General features: G+C 41.1%; 1 protein-coding gene across 3 annotated transcripts in view; it reads right to left on the bottom strand.

Moving 5' to 3' along the window:
• Positions 1 to 18,311, bottom strand: part of CERS4 (ceramide synthase 4) — a 54,697-nt gene that overhangs the window by 27,852 nt on the left and 8,534 nt on the right. For 2 of the 3 annotated variants that reach the window (XM_035568167.2, XM_050715635.1), the window contains exon 3: positions 4,948 to 5,121. In XM_035568167.2, the coding sequence (XP_035424060.1) occupies positions 4,948 to 5,121 (174 nt within the window). Of the gene's footprint in view, positions 1 to 4,947; positions 5,122 to 6,212; positions 6,337 to 18,311 lie in introns of those variants that run through there. The other variant, XM_035568168.2, reaches the window with a different exon arrangement.

Here is an 18,311-nt window from a genome sequence, read left to right as displayed (position 1 = left end):
TCACAAAAGTGTTTCACAGGCTAGAATTTCAGGCTCTGTACTTGTGCCTGAAAATTGGTGTTTCAGCTATTTCAGCTCAAAGAATCTAGAACCACTTCAGGGTATGTAAGGTTTGAGATATCTTTTATCATTTTCTCCTATTAAAAACCTTTTCTACATTTACTGTTCTTTCCTCATACAAGATGTAATCAAAATGCTGTCATCCCCCCCCCCAAAGGAAGCACATCAACACAGTTCTTATGGAAACTTTACTTTCATAAGCTGCAAATTCATTAGCTATTTCCCAGACAGTTAAGAAATGAGTGACTGAGACAGCTCTAGAGTGTACCCATGAGGAGGTAATGACCCCCTGAAACACAGACTGTGCATCTAAGACCCTGGTCTTAATGCAACTTCAGGAAAATCACAACTGATGTCAGGAGACCACAGTCTAAGTATGGGATACCGACTCAAAACTGGACACAGTACAGAGACATACTCTAAACAGTGCCAAGCTGAGGGAGAAACAACCTCAAAAATTGCTGTCCAAACTCCTTCTAATACGGTCCAAGATGCAGTTTGCCTTACTTGCAACAAGAGTGTCTCTGGGTGGACACTGAACCTGGTATCTTGAAAACCCTCCTCTGCACACAGTCTTCTCACAAATAAAATCCTCCTGTACTGCAATTTGGAAACTACTGGGATTCAAATTTACTGACAATGACTTTCAGTTCCCAAAAATCACAGGTCAAGTCCAAAATCAGGACTATTAAAATGTACGTACATTTTATTTATCAACTTTCTCCTTTATTAGCCAGAAAGCACTTCAGTTTCATTATTTTCTTAACAACATGGACAAGAAACACTACAATAAAAGCTGTGATTTCTTCATAACCGCAAAACTCCAAGAAATTGACTTTGATGGAAAAAAGTCCATCATCTGAAAGAAGTCCCATTTTGGGGGTTGGACCTGATGATCTCATCTCATCATGAGCACATCTCTTGAGGTCCCTTCCAACCCCTACAATTCTGTAATTCTGTGAAGTCTCAAACATTATAGAACTTGTCTCTTGTCTCTAAACTGGAGACATTGACTTGATGGATGGACCACTCACTGCGTAAGGAATTGGCTGGATGGTCACACCCAAAGAGTTGCGGTCAACAGCTCAACGCCCAAAAGGAGATCAATGATGAGTGGTGTTCCTCAGCGGTCAGTATTGGGACTGGCGCTGTTTAACATCTTTGTTATCTGGGGATATGGACAGTGGGATGAAGTGCACCCTCAGCAAGTTTGCCATGACACCAAGCCGTGTGGTGTGGTTGACACACTGGAGGGAAGGGATGCCATCCAGGGGGACCTGGACAGCCTTGAGAGGTGGGCCTCTGAGAGCCTCATGAGGTTCAACAAGGCCAAATGCAAGGTCCTGCATCTGGGTCGGGGCAATCCCAAGCACAAGTATGGGTATGCAAGTGTTTAAACTCAGGCACCAGATACAGGTGCAGGACATTCCTCATACTCATAAGCACAATCTGGAACTATCAGAGAAAGGGGTTCTCAACTTCCAGGTCCTCTCTTTTGTCAGGACAGAACTACCGACCTCCCCCAGCATCTGCTTCAATATTGTGGCAAAGACTAGGAGTGTGCATTCTGCTCTCATCAGCACCAAATGCCCCATATTTTCCCAACTTACCCAGAGCAAACTAGCTCACAGAGGAGTTGCTTCACAGAAGTGTGAGTTGTTTCTTTTCCCCTAGGGCTGCACCCACAATCTCCTTAGCTCTCCCAGGCCCCACCCAACTACTGTGTAGCCTCTTCCCACAGCCACCACCTAATGCACAGAGTAACTGGTTGTTGGACGCTGCTGTCTCAGTTTTTCCAAGTTCAGCCAGCAGGTGCCAAGGAGAGGAAAAAACATGCTCAATGTAGCAGGGTCTTTCCCAGGTTTAATCTCCAAAATAAGAAGATGGCACCATTAAAAACTGCCAAGCATGGTGTCTAATGCAGTTGGTGAATCAGGGTTTGCAGAACCTTCTCTGAACTTCTTGTCTCTTTGTATTTTCTTGGAATTCTGACACAGATAAATGATAACAGTTTACAGCATTTCTGAAATCCTGGAGCAGGCACCACAAGGAAGAAAGTGCACATCTAGAGAAAAAAATGCTCTGCACCTGATGCACAGTTGCAAGTAATAGATGAGGGTAGAATCAATTGCCAGAGGCCAAGCTAACGCCATTGACACTAAACTTGTTAGCCTACTTATGTTCTCCAAAATCACACTCATATTGACCCACAGGTGTATAAAGTTACAAAGTCATGGCCATCTACATGGAGAATGAGAAATAACACACGTCCTTTCAATCTGCAATTCTCAAAACTCTGTGCAAATGAGTTTAAACAGTCCTAGCCCTACTGTACACAGAAGGTAACGGAGAAACAGAGGACTTGATTCATACGTCCCATTCTCTAAGGGAACCTTTCTTCTCCAGGATGAACAGAATGTGAAATGGTAATTATTAAGGATGAGAAAACTTCATGCTGAAATAAATGACTGCGGAGAGTTAGGACAAACAAGAATATAGCTCAGAACACTAGCTTGTAATTTGCATAGGTAAGATAGTGGTATGATTACAGGGTTCCTGGACCTGTAAAATGGGCTTGAGATATTATCTTTCCTAAGGGTGTGACAAGAAACTTTTATTTAATGAAGTCTGTGAATCAAAACAGTTTTAAAATGCATGAGTAGGCCTACGCCTGTGGAAACTCTCCCAACTTAGGTAGAGCTTGGAAAGGAAATATAAGAATCTTTTGATCTGGTCAGGAGCATCTTAAAGGAGATGGAAAAGATATTTAGGCTGACTAGGACCAGTATGGCAGGGGGGAGAGGAATAAAGGGACAGAGTTGCAAAAGCACTGAATCATTGCAGCTGGAGGTGGCCTCTGGAGATCATCCAGTCCAACTCTGCCGCTCAGGCAGGGTCAGCTAGAGCAAGCTGTTCAGGGCTGTGTCCAGCTGGGTTTCCAGTGTCTCCACAAAAGGAGACCACTCCCTCTCCAGGGAATCTGTTCCAATGTTTGACCACCCTCACTCACAGCTAAAGTGTTTTCTTGTGTTCAGAGGGAATATCATACATTTCAGTTTGTGCACACTGCCTCTTGTCCTGTCACTGGGCATCACTGAGAAGAGTTCTTCTCCTTCTTCTTCATGTCCATGTCTTCCTTGTACTGAAGAGCTCACAATTCTAGCCAATGCAGAACATTGGGGCTTAATCTCTAGCTTTACACTGCAAGTGTGTCCAAGTGACTGAAGGACAATACCTGCCTAAAGAGGTACTGTATACAGCCATGTCCTGCAGGTCAGCAAGAAAGAAAGGTGATTCACTTCTGTTTTAATGGTTACCTACAGCACCTTGGTTCCCACATCAGTGGAGGTAACTGAGACACCTATGTCCTCAGGAAAATGCAGGATAAAAACTATGGAATTAATGGAATGCACACTAAACATATTATTTACAAAGAAAAGACTTGGATTCCAAGTTTGTATCATCAAAAGAAGATTCTTTAAGTAATCATTCATGCATTTGTTTTTAATAAAAACCCAATTTAATGCCAGTATTTTTACATAAAAACATTCTCACAGCAGAGCTCAGAATCTATTTCTAAAAACTTTTTCAATTTGTCCTTGTATCACAGAGAATCTGGAGAAGAAACATGTTTCGAGCCCTCAAAAAGGTCTATAACCATTTTCTTGTGCAGACTCTTTTTTGAAAAGGATGACTAAAACATTTTTTTAATTTTGGAAAATTTTCATTTAAAAACTCTTTTGTTCAAGCTCTTTCTGAGCTTAAAACCACTATGGATTTTGACTAAGCTATTTCGAAAGAACACCTCTTCAGACAACTTGTAATAGCAATTTTTCAATCCAGTGAAGACCATTTAAATAATTTTCAGAATCCTGAAAGGGGTCTTACTCTGCAGCCCTGACAATGGCTGAGACTAAAGTAACACTCAGTTAATCCACAAGCAAATTATATTGAGTCGCACACAATACTAACTACAGCCAAACTGCTTATAGCAACAGCAGCAGTTCAAGACCTTAATGAAAGTCAGAGCCAGCAAACCTTGTGGGATTTCTAGCTGTGCTTTCGCCATAATTCCCAATTTTTCTGTGCTGAATAGTAATGTGTAAAATAGTCAAATGGCTCTGGCCAGAAAAATCCTAGAGACAGAGTTACTCTTGGGCTGATCCTGGAAGATCATACCCCAGAATCTGCAAAAAGCAGCCACTGAAGCAGGTCTGGTAGCAGAAGGAGAAAAGGAAGAGAGACTCTGGCAGCCCAGTGCTGGAAGTGGCTGTGGCAGGCCTCAACCCAGAGGAAGCAGCTACAAATATCTTTACATGGTGCTCCCCAAGGAAATTACACTTCCTGAATCCAGAACAGTGGTCAATGAAATGCATATATTCATGTGGCTATGCCAGTACTGATTCTGAGGTCAGATGTCTCAGCTTATCTTACTGCATCTTATTCAGGCTCCTCTGTCGGGTGGGATATCCTAGATCCCCATTTCCTGAAATAAAGGAGATTTAACTGTATTTGGGTAGTCTAAGCATTATTTCCACTGCACGTGGCCCAGAAATAGCAAGTAATGTGCAATAGAAACTGCATGTCTGCCTTGTAGAGCACAAGCATAAACTTAATTCTAGGGCTTGCTTGTTTTAAGTGTGGGAAGTCACACTGCTTATAATTAGACCTTAAGGGTAGGATTTGTGTCCTATATTGAACACGCTTCTTTAGTAAGTAAACAGAGTTGTATAGAAAGAGCTGAAACATTTACGTCAGCACACTTTATGACCTGGAGTTTCTGTGAACCTCCTTATCATACATTTGGTACAGACAATAAAGCCAGCTTTTGGACCCAAACTGACAGTATTATCCCTAAAACACCCCAAAGAGCACTAAATAACTTACCTTTCAAAGACGTATCGAATGACAACCAAGATTAAAGCAAACGGAATACTGAGCAGGAGATCACGAGGCTGAGGATAATGGATGTCTTCGGACTCCTTCATGTCCTCCCAGGTAATTCCTGGGGGGAGCCAGAACTCGTGCTGCCATAGCCATTCATTCAGAGAGCGTGCCATCCTGGAAAGAAGAGAGACCAGAATACACTGAGGATAGTCTAGCACATAGCAAACCTGTCAGCACAAGCCAGCGAAGCAGAGGAAGGATTACACCCTAGCTGAGGTTGCATCTGGCTATGAAAGTAGAAGAGGTGTGGAATGCATCAATGCCCAAGGACCTGATAACCTACTCGCAGATTTTTATCAGGTGCTCAGTGACTGCTGATTCCTGGCACGGAATCAAAAAAGGCTAACATGGAGAAAAGTGCCTCAAAATTCAACAGAGCACACTAGTGTCATGCTCAACAAGATGTATCGGAAAGTTTTAAACTGAGTACTGTAACTTCTCAGGTTCATAGATCCCTTTCTATAGGAAGGACAGCTTGGTATCATGAAGATCTGGCAAGTCTGTTCCAAGGCTAGCTACCAGTTCTCCTTTATATGTACATATCCCTACTTTTTAGTCTTTGATCTTTTGTATTTGTTTGTTTCTATTTACATATTACAATTCCACTGTGCGTGTATGTGTATGTGTGCGTGGTAATTAATACTATCCCGAGGCTTGTCCTTTAAAAAAAATAGATCTATATTTTGCTTGACATGATTAAAGAAAGTACTTCCAGGTAAGAATTTTTTGTGCTAAGTGGTAAATCTCAATGAATCTTAAAGACCATGACTGAAGGTGTGATTTACATATATGATCAGAGAGTTTAGGAGCATAAAAGAGTGAAACGGGTTTACCAAACCATTCAGCATGAGAACACTGCTGCTTGGTAAATCTAGCTCACACACAAACAGGAGCTGCGCTGCTCTCCACTACAGGCTTCTCATTCTGACTGGTAACAACAAATATCCCAAACACAAGTTCTGAATACAAATCAAACAGACTCTGTGTAGGTACAAACTATGTAAGGGAATTAGATGCCCATTGAGATTATTTCAATAGCACACAGGAAATGCCATCTTACGAAACCAATGGGAAAAAAAAATGTAATTTAAACCCGAATATCATAAAACATCTCATGCAGGAGAGGCCCAAACCCTGGCCCATTTTCTGCAAGGACAATTGCTTAACAGATTGAAAATAAATCATATATTTTATTTTGAAGATACCTTTAGTTCAGGAGTAGTTCCTTTGTTAGCTAAACTGCAGATATGGCTTATTCCAGAATTTTGTAGAGTCTGAGGGATATCATCTGAAGCACAACCTCTCTTCTTGATTTGGTCTTTCTTATTCATCTGTGTGTCTTCTGATCTGATTATAACAGGGAAAAACAGGACCCTGTTTCTTCAACTTTGACTCTCATTTCTCCTGAAGCATTCACAGCCAATTCAGTATGATGACAAAATTGATTGCAAATATATGTGTATTTGACACAAAGTGAATGCAATTTTCAGAGCATTTAAGATAAACAAAGCAGGAAAACACTTTCCCCTTTTCAACAAAGAAAAAGGAAAAAATACATACTAAAAATGTGTTCTCTTTTTCCTCCCTGCATTCCCTGATTTCAACATCTGATACCTAAATGAACAACACCAAAATGACTCTGAAAAATCTGAAGCCTGCTATACTGTAGAAGTGTATCTAAGAGTAGAAGCAGTATGACCACAAGAACGATATCCATTCTTGCTGCAGCACCCAACTTGACTAGCACTGAAAAGAACACAGAGGTCTTTCGCCAGATCTCAGTTTGGCAATAATCACAGCATTTTCTTTTTCATGCAGCTTCCAGGACTCCGGAATCTGCTGGCTTGTTCCCACTTCCAGACTGTTCTCCATTCAGTCTGCTAGCCCTCCTTCCAGTGCAATGTCTGGACAAAGATCATTGGTACATAAAATGAAGATAAACATCTTTTATAGACTCTTCAAAATCTGTTTTAAGAACCTGACAGTCAAGATGTAACAGATTTTAAGTTGCCTGCCAAATCTCTTGAATCTCTCTGACTCTCTGGGGCATAGAGTATAACCTAATTTCCCACAAGAAGGGTGTTTTAAGGTGGGAACAACCTGCTATCCACTATCTGTCCCCTTGCCATAGGATGCTTCAGAGCTAATTCCCTTTCTGTCTTGCCTTTGGTGATTCAGCAAAGGCAGCTGAAGCCAGGACCACAGAAGAGTCATGACAGGATTCACTGTACATTAAAAAGAGAAGCTAGTTGAAGTACACATATTTTCATGCTAGAGAAATCTGTTCAGACTACTCAGTAAACATGCTATTAACTAGTATAGTTCCATTTGGGTGACAAAGATATAAGCTGGGACAAGCTGGCAAATACACTGAACCTCAGAGCCTCAGTGAACCAAGTTTTCAGGATGTCCCTAAGTCTCCTTTAGACTGCATGAATACAGGTTTCTGCACAAAATTCTATAGTTATAGACAAGAAAGTGTGTATGCAGAAGCAAACCGTACAAGTATTGACTTAGCTGGCAATGAATTCAGCATGTTGTCACTATGAAGTGTGGTGATAATGTTCCAAAACAGTTTGTACACTTCAGATAGGTACTTGACAGCAGCTAGGAAAGTCAGATAACCTAAGCAAGGTGCCAGAATTACAAAGAGCTATACAAGGCATGAAAGACACCATCCTCAACAGTGTTGGTAAATATTCTTAGCTGATAAAATTCTCAGTTGTAGTCAGAAAAAGTAATATATTGGACATGTTTTTCATTAACGGGACTCTCTAATATGAAACTGAGTTAAATTTGAAATGGCCTTCCCATCCTCAAAAGCCATTTTGACAAGCAAAATGTTTCCGTTAAGACACAAGAATTACAAGAGGTGGCAGAGGAAAAATAAGCCTTATAAGGCTTCCCCATCCCTGGAAGTGTTCAAGGCCACTTTGGGCAACCTAATCTAGTAGAAAGTATCTCTGCCCATGGCAGGGGGTAGAACTAGATGATCTTAAAGGTCTCTTCCAACCCAAACCATTCTATGATTCTGTGATTCTAAGGTTAACAAAACAAAGGAAAGTTCAGAATATTTAGCAAGTGAGTTAAGACACATCCATTCAGGAAAGAAGCTGGGATTTCTTTGATTCCAGAAGTAGAACATAACAATTTCTTGTGATGGGCTTGTACTATTTATGTTTTCCAACCATCCTTGTTATGGTTTTCATCCTTTCAGTTGTCACTGATCAGCAGCATAATGGGGGCAAAGGCAGAACAAACACTCCAAGTATTGTTATGAAGAGAAGTGACAATTTCCTATTATATTATCTATAGGTCAGTAGATTTACATGTGCCAGCAGCAAATGAAACATCCTGTTACCTTAAAAAAGCATGTTTCATGAAATGAGCTTTTGAATAACATGATGCGTGGCCACCAAAAGCAGAACACTATAGCGGTGCTGTTGTGCCTGAAGTCTGGAAAAAAAGGTATTGGTTTCTTCTCTTGGAGCAGGCTGGAGTCACAGGGCTAGTTAATGACCTACACACCACACAGATATGAAGAATACTAAAGCTAGGGAGTGTAGTCAGCAAGAGCACAGAGGCCTCGTATTTTGAGTTGTCCATGACAATAGTTCCCGGAAAACGCCCTCCTGGCTTTCTCAAACAGCTACCAAGATGCTGTATGACCTCTGGCTGCCCATGCAGGACTGTGTTCTCAGAAAAGCTGGGCAAGGTCTGAAAAACATGAGCTAGCAGTTAGTATTAAACACATCCAGCTGGGACTTGTGGTGATACAACTGACCACAGACACTGCACAGCAAAAAGCAGATCTACCAGTTTCATAACCTTGTCATAACCTGCATGGAGTTTCTAGCATATGGACATAGCGGGCTGATCGCAGATATCTCACGATCTGCATTTCTGGAAGTTATCTGGTTGGTGGCCAAAAAAGCCTGCGTCTTGTAGCTGCAACTGCTGCATGCCTGCTTGGGGACAAGGCACCCGATTCCTCTACTCTGTCCTGGGGTGGAGCAGAAAGGTTGAGTTGCATCCTTGAAACGGAGTGTAGATTTGTGATCGTTTAGTGACTTAGCCTGGAAACAGCTTCAGCTTGCAGTTAGATTATTGTAACTAAGGACATCAGGAACACCCAAAAGAACTCTAGAGAGAAATTACATTTCCCTCCTTCCTCAGCTCTTCAGAAAACATTTCTTCAGTACCACAGGGTTATTCCAAAGGGCAGACAATAGGCATGTTAGGGAAAGATGCCACAATAACTAGCTTTGCTTTTCTGAGGGTGATCAAATGGGCATTTTAGAAACACAGCTTTCTTCCAATCTTCAGATTTCCAGCTGCCCCAACTGGAGAACTTGACCTGTCTAAATAGCAAGAAGTTAAATATGTTACTTCATACTGTATCCTTTTCTATATTTTTGTGATGTGTAACGATAGCTGCACGGTATATTACACAACCAAGAATTCTCCCTCCAGAACTCCATGATAGCAAACACAGGCTTGGTGGAGGACAGCAACTTAACTCTGCCAAGCGGGGAATATTTAAAGTAAGTCTTGCAATTTGCTTAGGGGGAATATTCTTAGATTCAAAATACTAAAGAAGTAAACATCCATTATCTAATCTACTCTCATGTGCAAACTACAGTCAGGTCACCTTCTTCAAAGTTTTCTTTATCTCAGCAGCTATCATTATACATCACAAAAATATAGAAGAAGGTACAGTGTGAAGCAACATATTTATATTTTTGCAATTTAGACAGGCCAAGTTTTCAAGTTGAGGTAGCTAGGAAGCTTAAGACAATGGTGCTTCTAAAATGCCCATTGAGCACCCCCAGAAGAGCATCAACTGGCCTACTTCTTTTTCAAAAGTTCTTTACACCTCACAGCACATCCTGTGTTATTAGTTGTAGCTTTGTAATAATATACAGGAAGAAGCCCTCCAGCTCTGAATACAAGAGTAACAAAAAGCTTCTTTCACAAAGAAAAGTTCAGCAAGAACAAAGGAAAAAACAACACTGCAAAACACTCCCCCATACGTGACACTGAACAGATCAGCATGAGGATTTCACAGTGAGCTTAAGAGTAAATGCTGAAAAAACAGCATTAATTTTGTAGTAGAATGTGCATGTGAAGACGAAATCAAGAACAGAGAATTATCACAGTTATGCCATGGGCACAGGGAGGGCAACGCTTAGGACAAGGCTAAGCCTATACCATGACAAGATCAGGCACTCAATATATACTTGAATAAGGCTCCTTGAAGTCAACACAAGGTCTTGAAGCAACTGGATTTAGCACAGTCCAGCAGTCCTGCCAGTTGCATTTACATTGTTAAATCTTACCTCTCTTGATTTTTTCTTTTTAACTTGACATTTCTATCTGAATCCTTAGAGTGACAAAGGTTTCTCCTATCAGGCTGCACTTGAACTGCTGCTAGGAAAGCAGAAATTGCTGTGCTTTGCAGGAGGAATGCAACTGCAGTATCTAAGCACCACAGCAGAGAATAGCACTACAGGGCTCCATGAAATCTGAGCCGTGGATCAGTAACACCACTACACTTAATTCCCGTAGGGACATATTTATATAGTTTCACTTTCAAAGCCGAACTGTTTGAGAAGCAGCACGGAATCTGGCTAGAAAGGCTACTCCTCGTCTCACAGTTAAAATGGCTAAGCAGGTTTACCCAGAAAGCGTAACTGTTGCTTACATCTTCAAAGAGTCATTCTGCTGCTTCCCTTACAGAATCTATTCCCAAGCTAAACATTAGAATATAGCTACATGAATACTCATATAAATTTGCATATGTGAATGCAGGAGATAAGGGTGAGGGAAAAAGAGAGAAAAAAGACTTAAAAATCTTCATAAAGAACAGGGTAATTACCTATCCACTCTGAAGAAAACTAGGTGTAGGTATCTGCTGTCCAGTTTTTAACTGCAGTGTTAAGCTAGACGTTATTGCATTAGCCACTGTTCACTGCTTACACTGTTAAGAGGAAGATAATATAAAGATCCATAATAATAAAAACAGAGATTACGCTGGAGTTTTTAGTTTGCTTTTTGATCAAATCAATATTCCCTCCCCTAAACTCTTCTGCCCCTGCCTTAATGTTTACGCAGCACACACTGGGAATGTAGATGCAGCAGTGATTTAGGTCTCTGCTGTACGAATTCTGGCCCAGAATAGCACAGAACTTCCAACTTCTTTCCAGATTCCAAAATACAACTCACGAACTTGTTTCCTCCTCCTTTCTACCTCAGGAAGCAGTTAATCTTAGGAACATTCAAAACTGCGCTGAGTCACTTTCAGCTTTTTGCTATAAGAGGCAACAATAATACCTTTCTACTGAAGGGTACCAAGATGTATTAGAGGTGTCTCACCATTTTTGCAGCAAATACTTCCAACCTTGGAAGGTTGTTTACTACAGGAATGCCCATGCTGGTTCTAGCAGCAATGTAGTTTTAGCGTGGTACTGCACTAACTACTAACAAACCAACTACAATCAACAATTTGAATGCCTTTTGTTTTTGTATTAGCACAGGATTTTACCATGAGCAAGTTCTTCTTACCGTTTATAGAACAGTACTTTTATCTAATCCTTTATTTTAGGCTAAACAAGTCCATGGCTTCTAATTCTCTCCTAATATAACTAGCCATAGTTGAAGAGACAGAAAACCTTTCCTTGCACATTCCTCTGTTTATGACTAGACTGTGAACAAGGTTTCTGAGAGGAGTGTCTAGCTTTAACACCCTCATTTTTAATATAAATTTCTGTTATTAGTCCCCAGATACACAACTCTGCACTTTCTACTATTAAACGTCACCTGACTTCTCTTACTCTGGCTAGGAAGGCCTTCCAGTTCTTGATGATACTGCAGATGGTCTATTGTCTAGAGATGGATTAGCTGAGTTTGTGGGTGGATAATGCCACAGGTACAAACATCCACCAAGTGCCTCTGGGCCAAGCTGTTTAGGTCTGTCAAGTCTTATTAGCTTAAGTGCAGCATCATGCTAACGACATTGCTGCCAGAAGCAGCACAGGTATTCCTGTGGTAGACTTCCTGGTATAGCCAGTTTTCCTAGGACTTAATTAACCCCCAGCAGCACATTAGTGCCACAGGGGAAATTACTAGTTAATGTGGAAGCGCACCACCATACGGATGCAGTTATATTGCTTCTGGATTCAAGCTGCTTTATTTTTTTTGCATGGGGCTATGGCTGAAATAATTAAAAACAAAAAAAGCCTCTTAAATCTTAATATTTTGGAGAGCAAAATGGAGAGGCTCTCCCAGTTTTTCTGAGAATCACAGAATGTTAGGGATTGGAAGGGACCTTGAAAGATCATCTGGTCCGATCCCACTGCTGGAGCAAGAACACCTAGATCAGGTCACACAGGAACACATCCAGGTGGGTTTTGAATGTCTCCAGAGAAGGAGACTCCACAACCCCCTGGGCAGCCTGTTCCAGTGCTCTGTCACCCTCACTATAAAAAAGTTTTGTCTCATGTTTAAGCGTAACCTCCTTAATAAGGTCACCCCTCAGTCTCCTCCAAGCTAAAGAGCCCCAGCTCCCTCAGCCTCTCCCCCTAAGGGAGATGCTCCACTCCATCATCCCCGTGGCTCTGCGCTGGGCTCTCTCGAGCAGTTTTCTGTCCTTCTGGGACTGAGGGACCCAGAACTGGACACAATATTCCAGATGTGGTCTCACCAGGGCAGAGTAGAGGGGAAGGAGAACCTCTCTCGACCTACTAACCACAGCCCTTATGATATACCCCAGGATGCCACTGGCCTTCTTGGCCACAAGGGCACAGTGCTGGCTCATGGTCATCCTGCTGGCCACCAGGATCCCCAGGTCTGTCTCCCCTTCACTGCTCTCCAGAAGCAGCTGGGGTGTAGAAACAGAGTCCTATGCATGTTCATAAAGGTTCCCTGCTACTTCAAATAGGAAGAGCCATTGTATTCCAGTCCTGCACTTGCCCATATTTTCTAAATTTGGGTTATCATTATATATTATGCATTTGAACCTTTACCTAATTTAGCTAAGAAATCAATTATTCAAAAATTCCATAGGTCGACTCCCTCCCGATAGCTTTTCTAAACAGTTTCCTACCTATTTGATACTTCCCATTATCATAGAATCATTAAGGTTGGAAAAGACCTCCAGGATCATCTGGTCCAACCGTCCCCCTACCACCAATATCACCCACTAAACCATGTCCCTAAGTACCCCATCAAACTACTTGTTACAGTTACATAAATTACGAGTTCAGACGTGAAATTTACTGCAGTTCCCTTATAGAGAAATAATTTTAACAAAGAAAGCTTCGGCTAACATGACATAGGCTATCTTTTCTGCACCCATGTTACCTTTAATGTCTTCATCTCAGTCTCCAAGGTTTTTCTGCCCCCAATTTCACATTAGGATCACAATACTGGGATTACAGTTGGTGGGATGATTTTTCCATCTAACATATTTCAAGTATTGTCAATTTGTTAAAAACGTACAGGTAAAAAAAATCTTTGCTCAAATATTCTTAAGTACATATACTACTATTTTCAGCATGCTGAGACAAATATTACCTAAGTTCTAGTTGCCTTAAGGGAATACATTAAACTTTTCAAATTTTATCTCAGCTTGGATATGTTTGTTTCCATTCCCTCATCCCCGGGGATATACCTGCTTTCTGATATCATCTTATCAATGTTTCCTTTCCCAGAGATCACTCTCTTTCCCTTTTCCCTCTGCTAGTTCTTTCCCATTTTAATTTAAAGCTTTCCTTATCTATCAAGTGAATTTAACAACAGCCTGCCAGTGTCCGAGGGACTCAGCTGAAGTTTATTAATTAAGAACAATGCCTACGAATGTCCTCTGATGGAAAAAAAAAATAAATCAAAATCTTTCCTTATCGTACCAGTCCATGAACAATTTATTAACCTTCACTCTCTTGGTATGCCTTCTCCCCATTTTATTTGTCAAAGTATCTTTCCTTCAAAAGCTATCACCCTCTACACCACCATTTCTCTGAACTTCTTTTGGAGATTATTGTAAGACTGCTTGCTCTGGTCATAACTGATACAGGACCTCCTCCAACCACATGGGTGCATTCTAGTATGAATCTAGACTATGAACCTCTGTTTACCTTCAGCTGATTCTGCCTAATTTCTCCTATATTCCCCAGCTTTCTCATCTTTTTTTCTTGTGATTCTGAATGAGCTTTTCTTTTCCCTAAAACCTCAAGCTCTGGCAAAATCTCCACTTTTTTTTTTTTTTGGTGTGTGTGTGAAATAAGACTTTTCCAACTTTGGCTAGTAATGAAAAAAAAAACAAAATCTTCCTTCTGTAATCATCAACACTAAGTTCTCCCAGGCTTACTCTCACCATCCAGACTTTGTTCTCCACATTCTGTTGTTTGGAAGCTGGCTGAAAACTTGAAATGATTTATGCAGCCTTGTCTTGCCACCAATGACCAGTTATACTCAACTTCCTGGCTTTCAGATGTTCTTACTTGGATCTACCAGCTGATATTTCCTACCAAATTATTTCATGTCTGCTGCCCACTCAAGAATAAATTAATTTTGCAACTCATCTTTTTGAATTGATTTTCTCTATTTGTTTACTTCCATTACTAATCCAACAGAAGCTTAATTTTTCACTCATAGTTTTAAAAGCAGAATGGCAAAATTTGCCTCCACAACCCTTGGACTAAGAAAACATCTCTTTTCAACCCACTGCGAAAACTGGGTTGTGCTGCTTTGGTTTCTAAACTTTCCAACTTTTCACCAACTTTAGCTCTACCTCATGCTTCAGTGTGGGCTGGTCATGTGCTGCTCTGTTCGAAGGCAACAATTTTCATTTACACTCTCTTTTGGGAGTCCCCTGTCCCAGAAAAAGCATAAAAACACAAAAGAAGTGCTAGAAGCTACAAATCAGCATCTAGCAAATAGAAAAACTTGGCTACCTAGTTCTCCAGAGAACAATACTCTCTTCTTCCTTAGCCAATATAAATTACTAATTGCCATACCTTGTGGTCTGCTTGCCAGCTTCTTGGTTGTTAGGCTTCTCTGACTTCTTGACTCCAAAGTAGACTGCCAGGTCTGACCGACAACACAGCTTACAGGCTGATGTCAGTCATCCACGTCAGAATGCAAATCAGACAGCTCTTCTCACTCTATTATCCCTTATTGAGGTGGATGAGTAAGATTCCTTGATTTTACTCAGTAAAAACCAAGTACTGGTTTAACCAGGAAAAAACAAAAACAAAAAAGCCACTAAGGACCTCAGGCTTCTCCAGGTCTTTGGTCAGGAGGTACTTCTAACAGTGAGCCCAAATTTTTCTTAGCATTCCTTTTGCTGACAGTGTACTTAGAGAAGCCCTTCTCTTTGCCCTTTGCATCCCTAGCTCCAACACAGCTCTGACTTTCCTATCTCAATTCTTGCATGCCACTCCCACTTCCACCTTCCTGATACTTTTATTCTGTGTTTGAGCTCCATCAACAATTTCATGTTCATCCCTGCTGGCTTCCTGCTGTTGTTGTTTGACATTTTGCATGTTGGAATATACTACACTTGTGCTTAGAGGAGGTTGTCCTTGAAGACCAACCAGCTGTCCAACCCCTTTACCTGCCAAGACAGTCTCCCATGAGATCCTACCAAACAGATCCCCAAACAAGCCAAAACCTACCCTCCTGAATCGTAAAAAAACACAAGAACTTGTCATCCTTACATGCAGTTAGAAATAATATCATGGCTGTTTTGTCCATACTGCTTCTCCAGACCCTTGGAGATGCTTCCCTACTAAGCCTGAAGAAACTCATGTTGAACTGCAGCACCTGTTAGTCAAACAAGTCACAAAAATAAAGCGGTATGCTAAGTAACCAGTGTAAAAAGCAGCAGAGACGAAAGCTGAAGACCTTTGCAGACTCTGTCTGACACTTACCCCGGGTCTCTACTATTAAATGAAATAATGTTCCTTTTTTAATTCCAGGGTGGGGTGAGGTAACATCAACTTTGTTTTCCTGACACTTTGGAACAATCACTATTCTGCTACTGAATGCTAACTTTACAAACAATTTTTCAACAAAAAAACCCTGCATGCTGATTGTTTTGGTGAGGCATAAGAACACTACAGAATCTTCATAGAATGGCTTGGGTTGGAAGGGACCTCAAAGATCATCTAGCTCCAACCCCCCTGCCATGGGCAGGGATGCCACCCACGAGATCAGGTTGCTCAGGGCCTCATCCAACCTGGTCTTGAACACCTCCAGGGATGGGGCACCCACAGCTTCTACGGGCATCCTGTTCCAGTGCCTCACCGCCCTCTGAGTGAAGAAAACCATGTTCTACCATCACTGCGTAGAAGACTACACACATACTACCTCTTAGCAAGAACATCAGACACTATTAGTATCCAAGTAAGGCAACTCAAGCATCCAAAGTACCAGCTAGAACACCCTCCAAAATACATACACAGGTATTACCATCTTTATGTGTGTTTCTTGAAAGCATACATTTACAAATGTAAAACGCAAGAAGGAGGCACTTATAAAATCCAGACCAGCTACTCAGCAATTTCTTTGGATTTTTTTCCTTCATTCTTTCTTCTAATGCTTGGTATTTCCTCTGGTCTTTCTGTAGAAATAGGACTCACTGGATTACATCACTTGAGAGAACTAAGGAAACAAAATCAAGTTATTGGACTCGGCCACAGAAAGCTAAGAATTCAGGCTGGGAGATACATTAAGAAATTAAGAGGAAACTTAGTTCAATCTTAACTGCTTGTCTCCTTTCTCTCAATTCACCAAAACCAAACAAAGCAAGAGTAAGGCGAGTCTTAGAGAGGCATCTTCCTTCAAACTGAGTTAAGAGACAGTAAAAAACTGCCAAAAAGCTCTCTAAGCTTACTTATCCCCAAAGACTGTACAAACAAGTAGTTTGTACGCTGATAGAGACATTTTCACAGGTTTTGGAGGGAAACAGAAAATAAAAGAAATCACACTCTGTGAGAATACACACTGGGTAAGGCTCAAAATTTTAAGCCTGTAACAATGACAGCTATGGGAAATCCACAAAATTCTTCCAAAGGTAAGTTCTTGTCTTATAACCTAAATTCCTGTGCATGATGTTTGGATGCTGGAGAAATGGGAACTATGTGCCCATACCTTTCAATATGATACATACCCCAGACATCTTTTCTGCTGCCAAATGAAATTTTTCAATTGATTATCACTATTCCTGTTACTCAACAATTACAGATCAGGCCTCAAAACTTTTAATTATAACTGTGAAACTGAAAAACTGTGAAAAACAAATAGAAGGTAGTAGGTTCAAGTTTCCAAGTCTTAGGCCATACTTATGTCACATCTTCAAACTTCTTGATGTAAGCATATTTGTCAGGATTTGAAAGGAAGAATTAAAATCCTGCACGACCCTCATCGAAGTCTTTTTCACGTAAGTTCATGTGACAATGCAATGCTTGTCCAATGTGCCATCTGAGTCTTCAGCACTTCCAAAGCACATTACAAAGCAAATAGTGGTATGGTTCTGGACTGATGGCCCTCTCCTAGTCTGTTCTCTAGGAATCACCTTTGGCAGAAGGGTGTTTGTGTTCTGTTCCGGAACGGAAAGGCTTTCCTCCTCTGTTCTGCCACCTCTGGCCACATGGTTGGTTCTGCACAGTTTATAGCAGCTCTCAGAAGGTCTTCATCTCTAGCATCATCCAAAGTTCCTACTGCCCTGCAGTCCAAAGCTTCACCATTGCTCGTTTGTACAGTCAGTCCCTACAGTGAGTCAAGCCCTATGCTATCCTTCACTCTGCCACAAATGGGGCATTTCCCCAAATATGTGTTTCTCATTTATCACCCCAGCAATAACGAACATTCAGCTAAGTGAAGCACTGAACTCCTGAACTGCTAATCTTCAGACAAAATGAGAGAAACAGTTGTGATAATAAGGAAACAGGAAGACAAAGGAACAAATACATGTGACTTCTATGCCACAGATCTAGCAAAGATAAAACATCAAAGTGGAATTGGATCATCTTGAATGCCAACAGAGACTAGAAAAGTGCTTATCTATCATTCCATGCTAGGTGAGTTTGTTTGCATTAGGTTGAGGGAGGCATCCTTTATTATAACCTAGCACACCTACAGATGCAGATCATAACTTTTCACACAATCTCCATTCTCCTCCCTCACGCAGGGAACACACAAGCTTTAATTACTTTCTACCAGCTGGCTTTGAATTTCAGTATCAACAGTTCCATCAGTTTCCCAGGTTATTTGTTCCCACAAACTCCCCAGGCTGTTTCAAA

Source organism: Cygnus atratus, chromosome 26 (assembly GCF_013377495.2).
Source record: "Cygnus atratus isolate AKBS03 ecotype Queensland, Australia chromosome 26, CAtr_DNAZoo_HiC_assembly, whole genome shotgun sequence".
Taxonomy (NCBI): Eukaryota; Metazoa; Chordata; class Aves; order Anseriformes; family Anatidae; genus Cygnus; species Cygnus atratus.
Note: the sequence above shows the minus strand (reverse complement) of the source record. Positions and strands in the feature narration are given on the sequence as shown.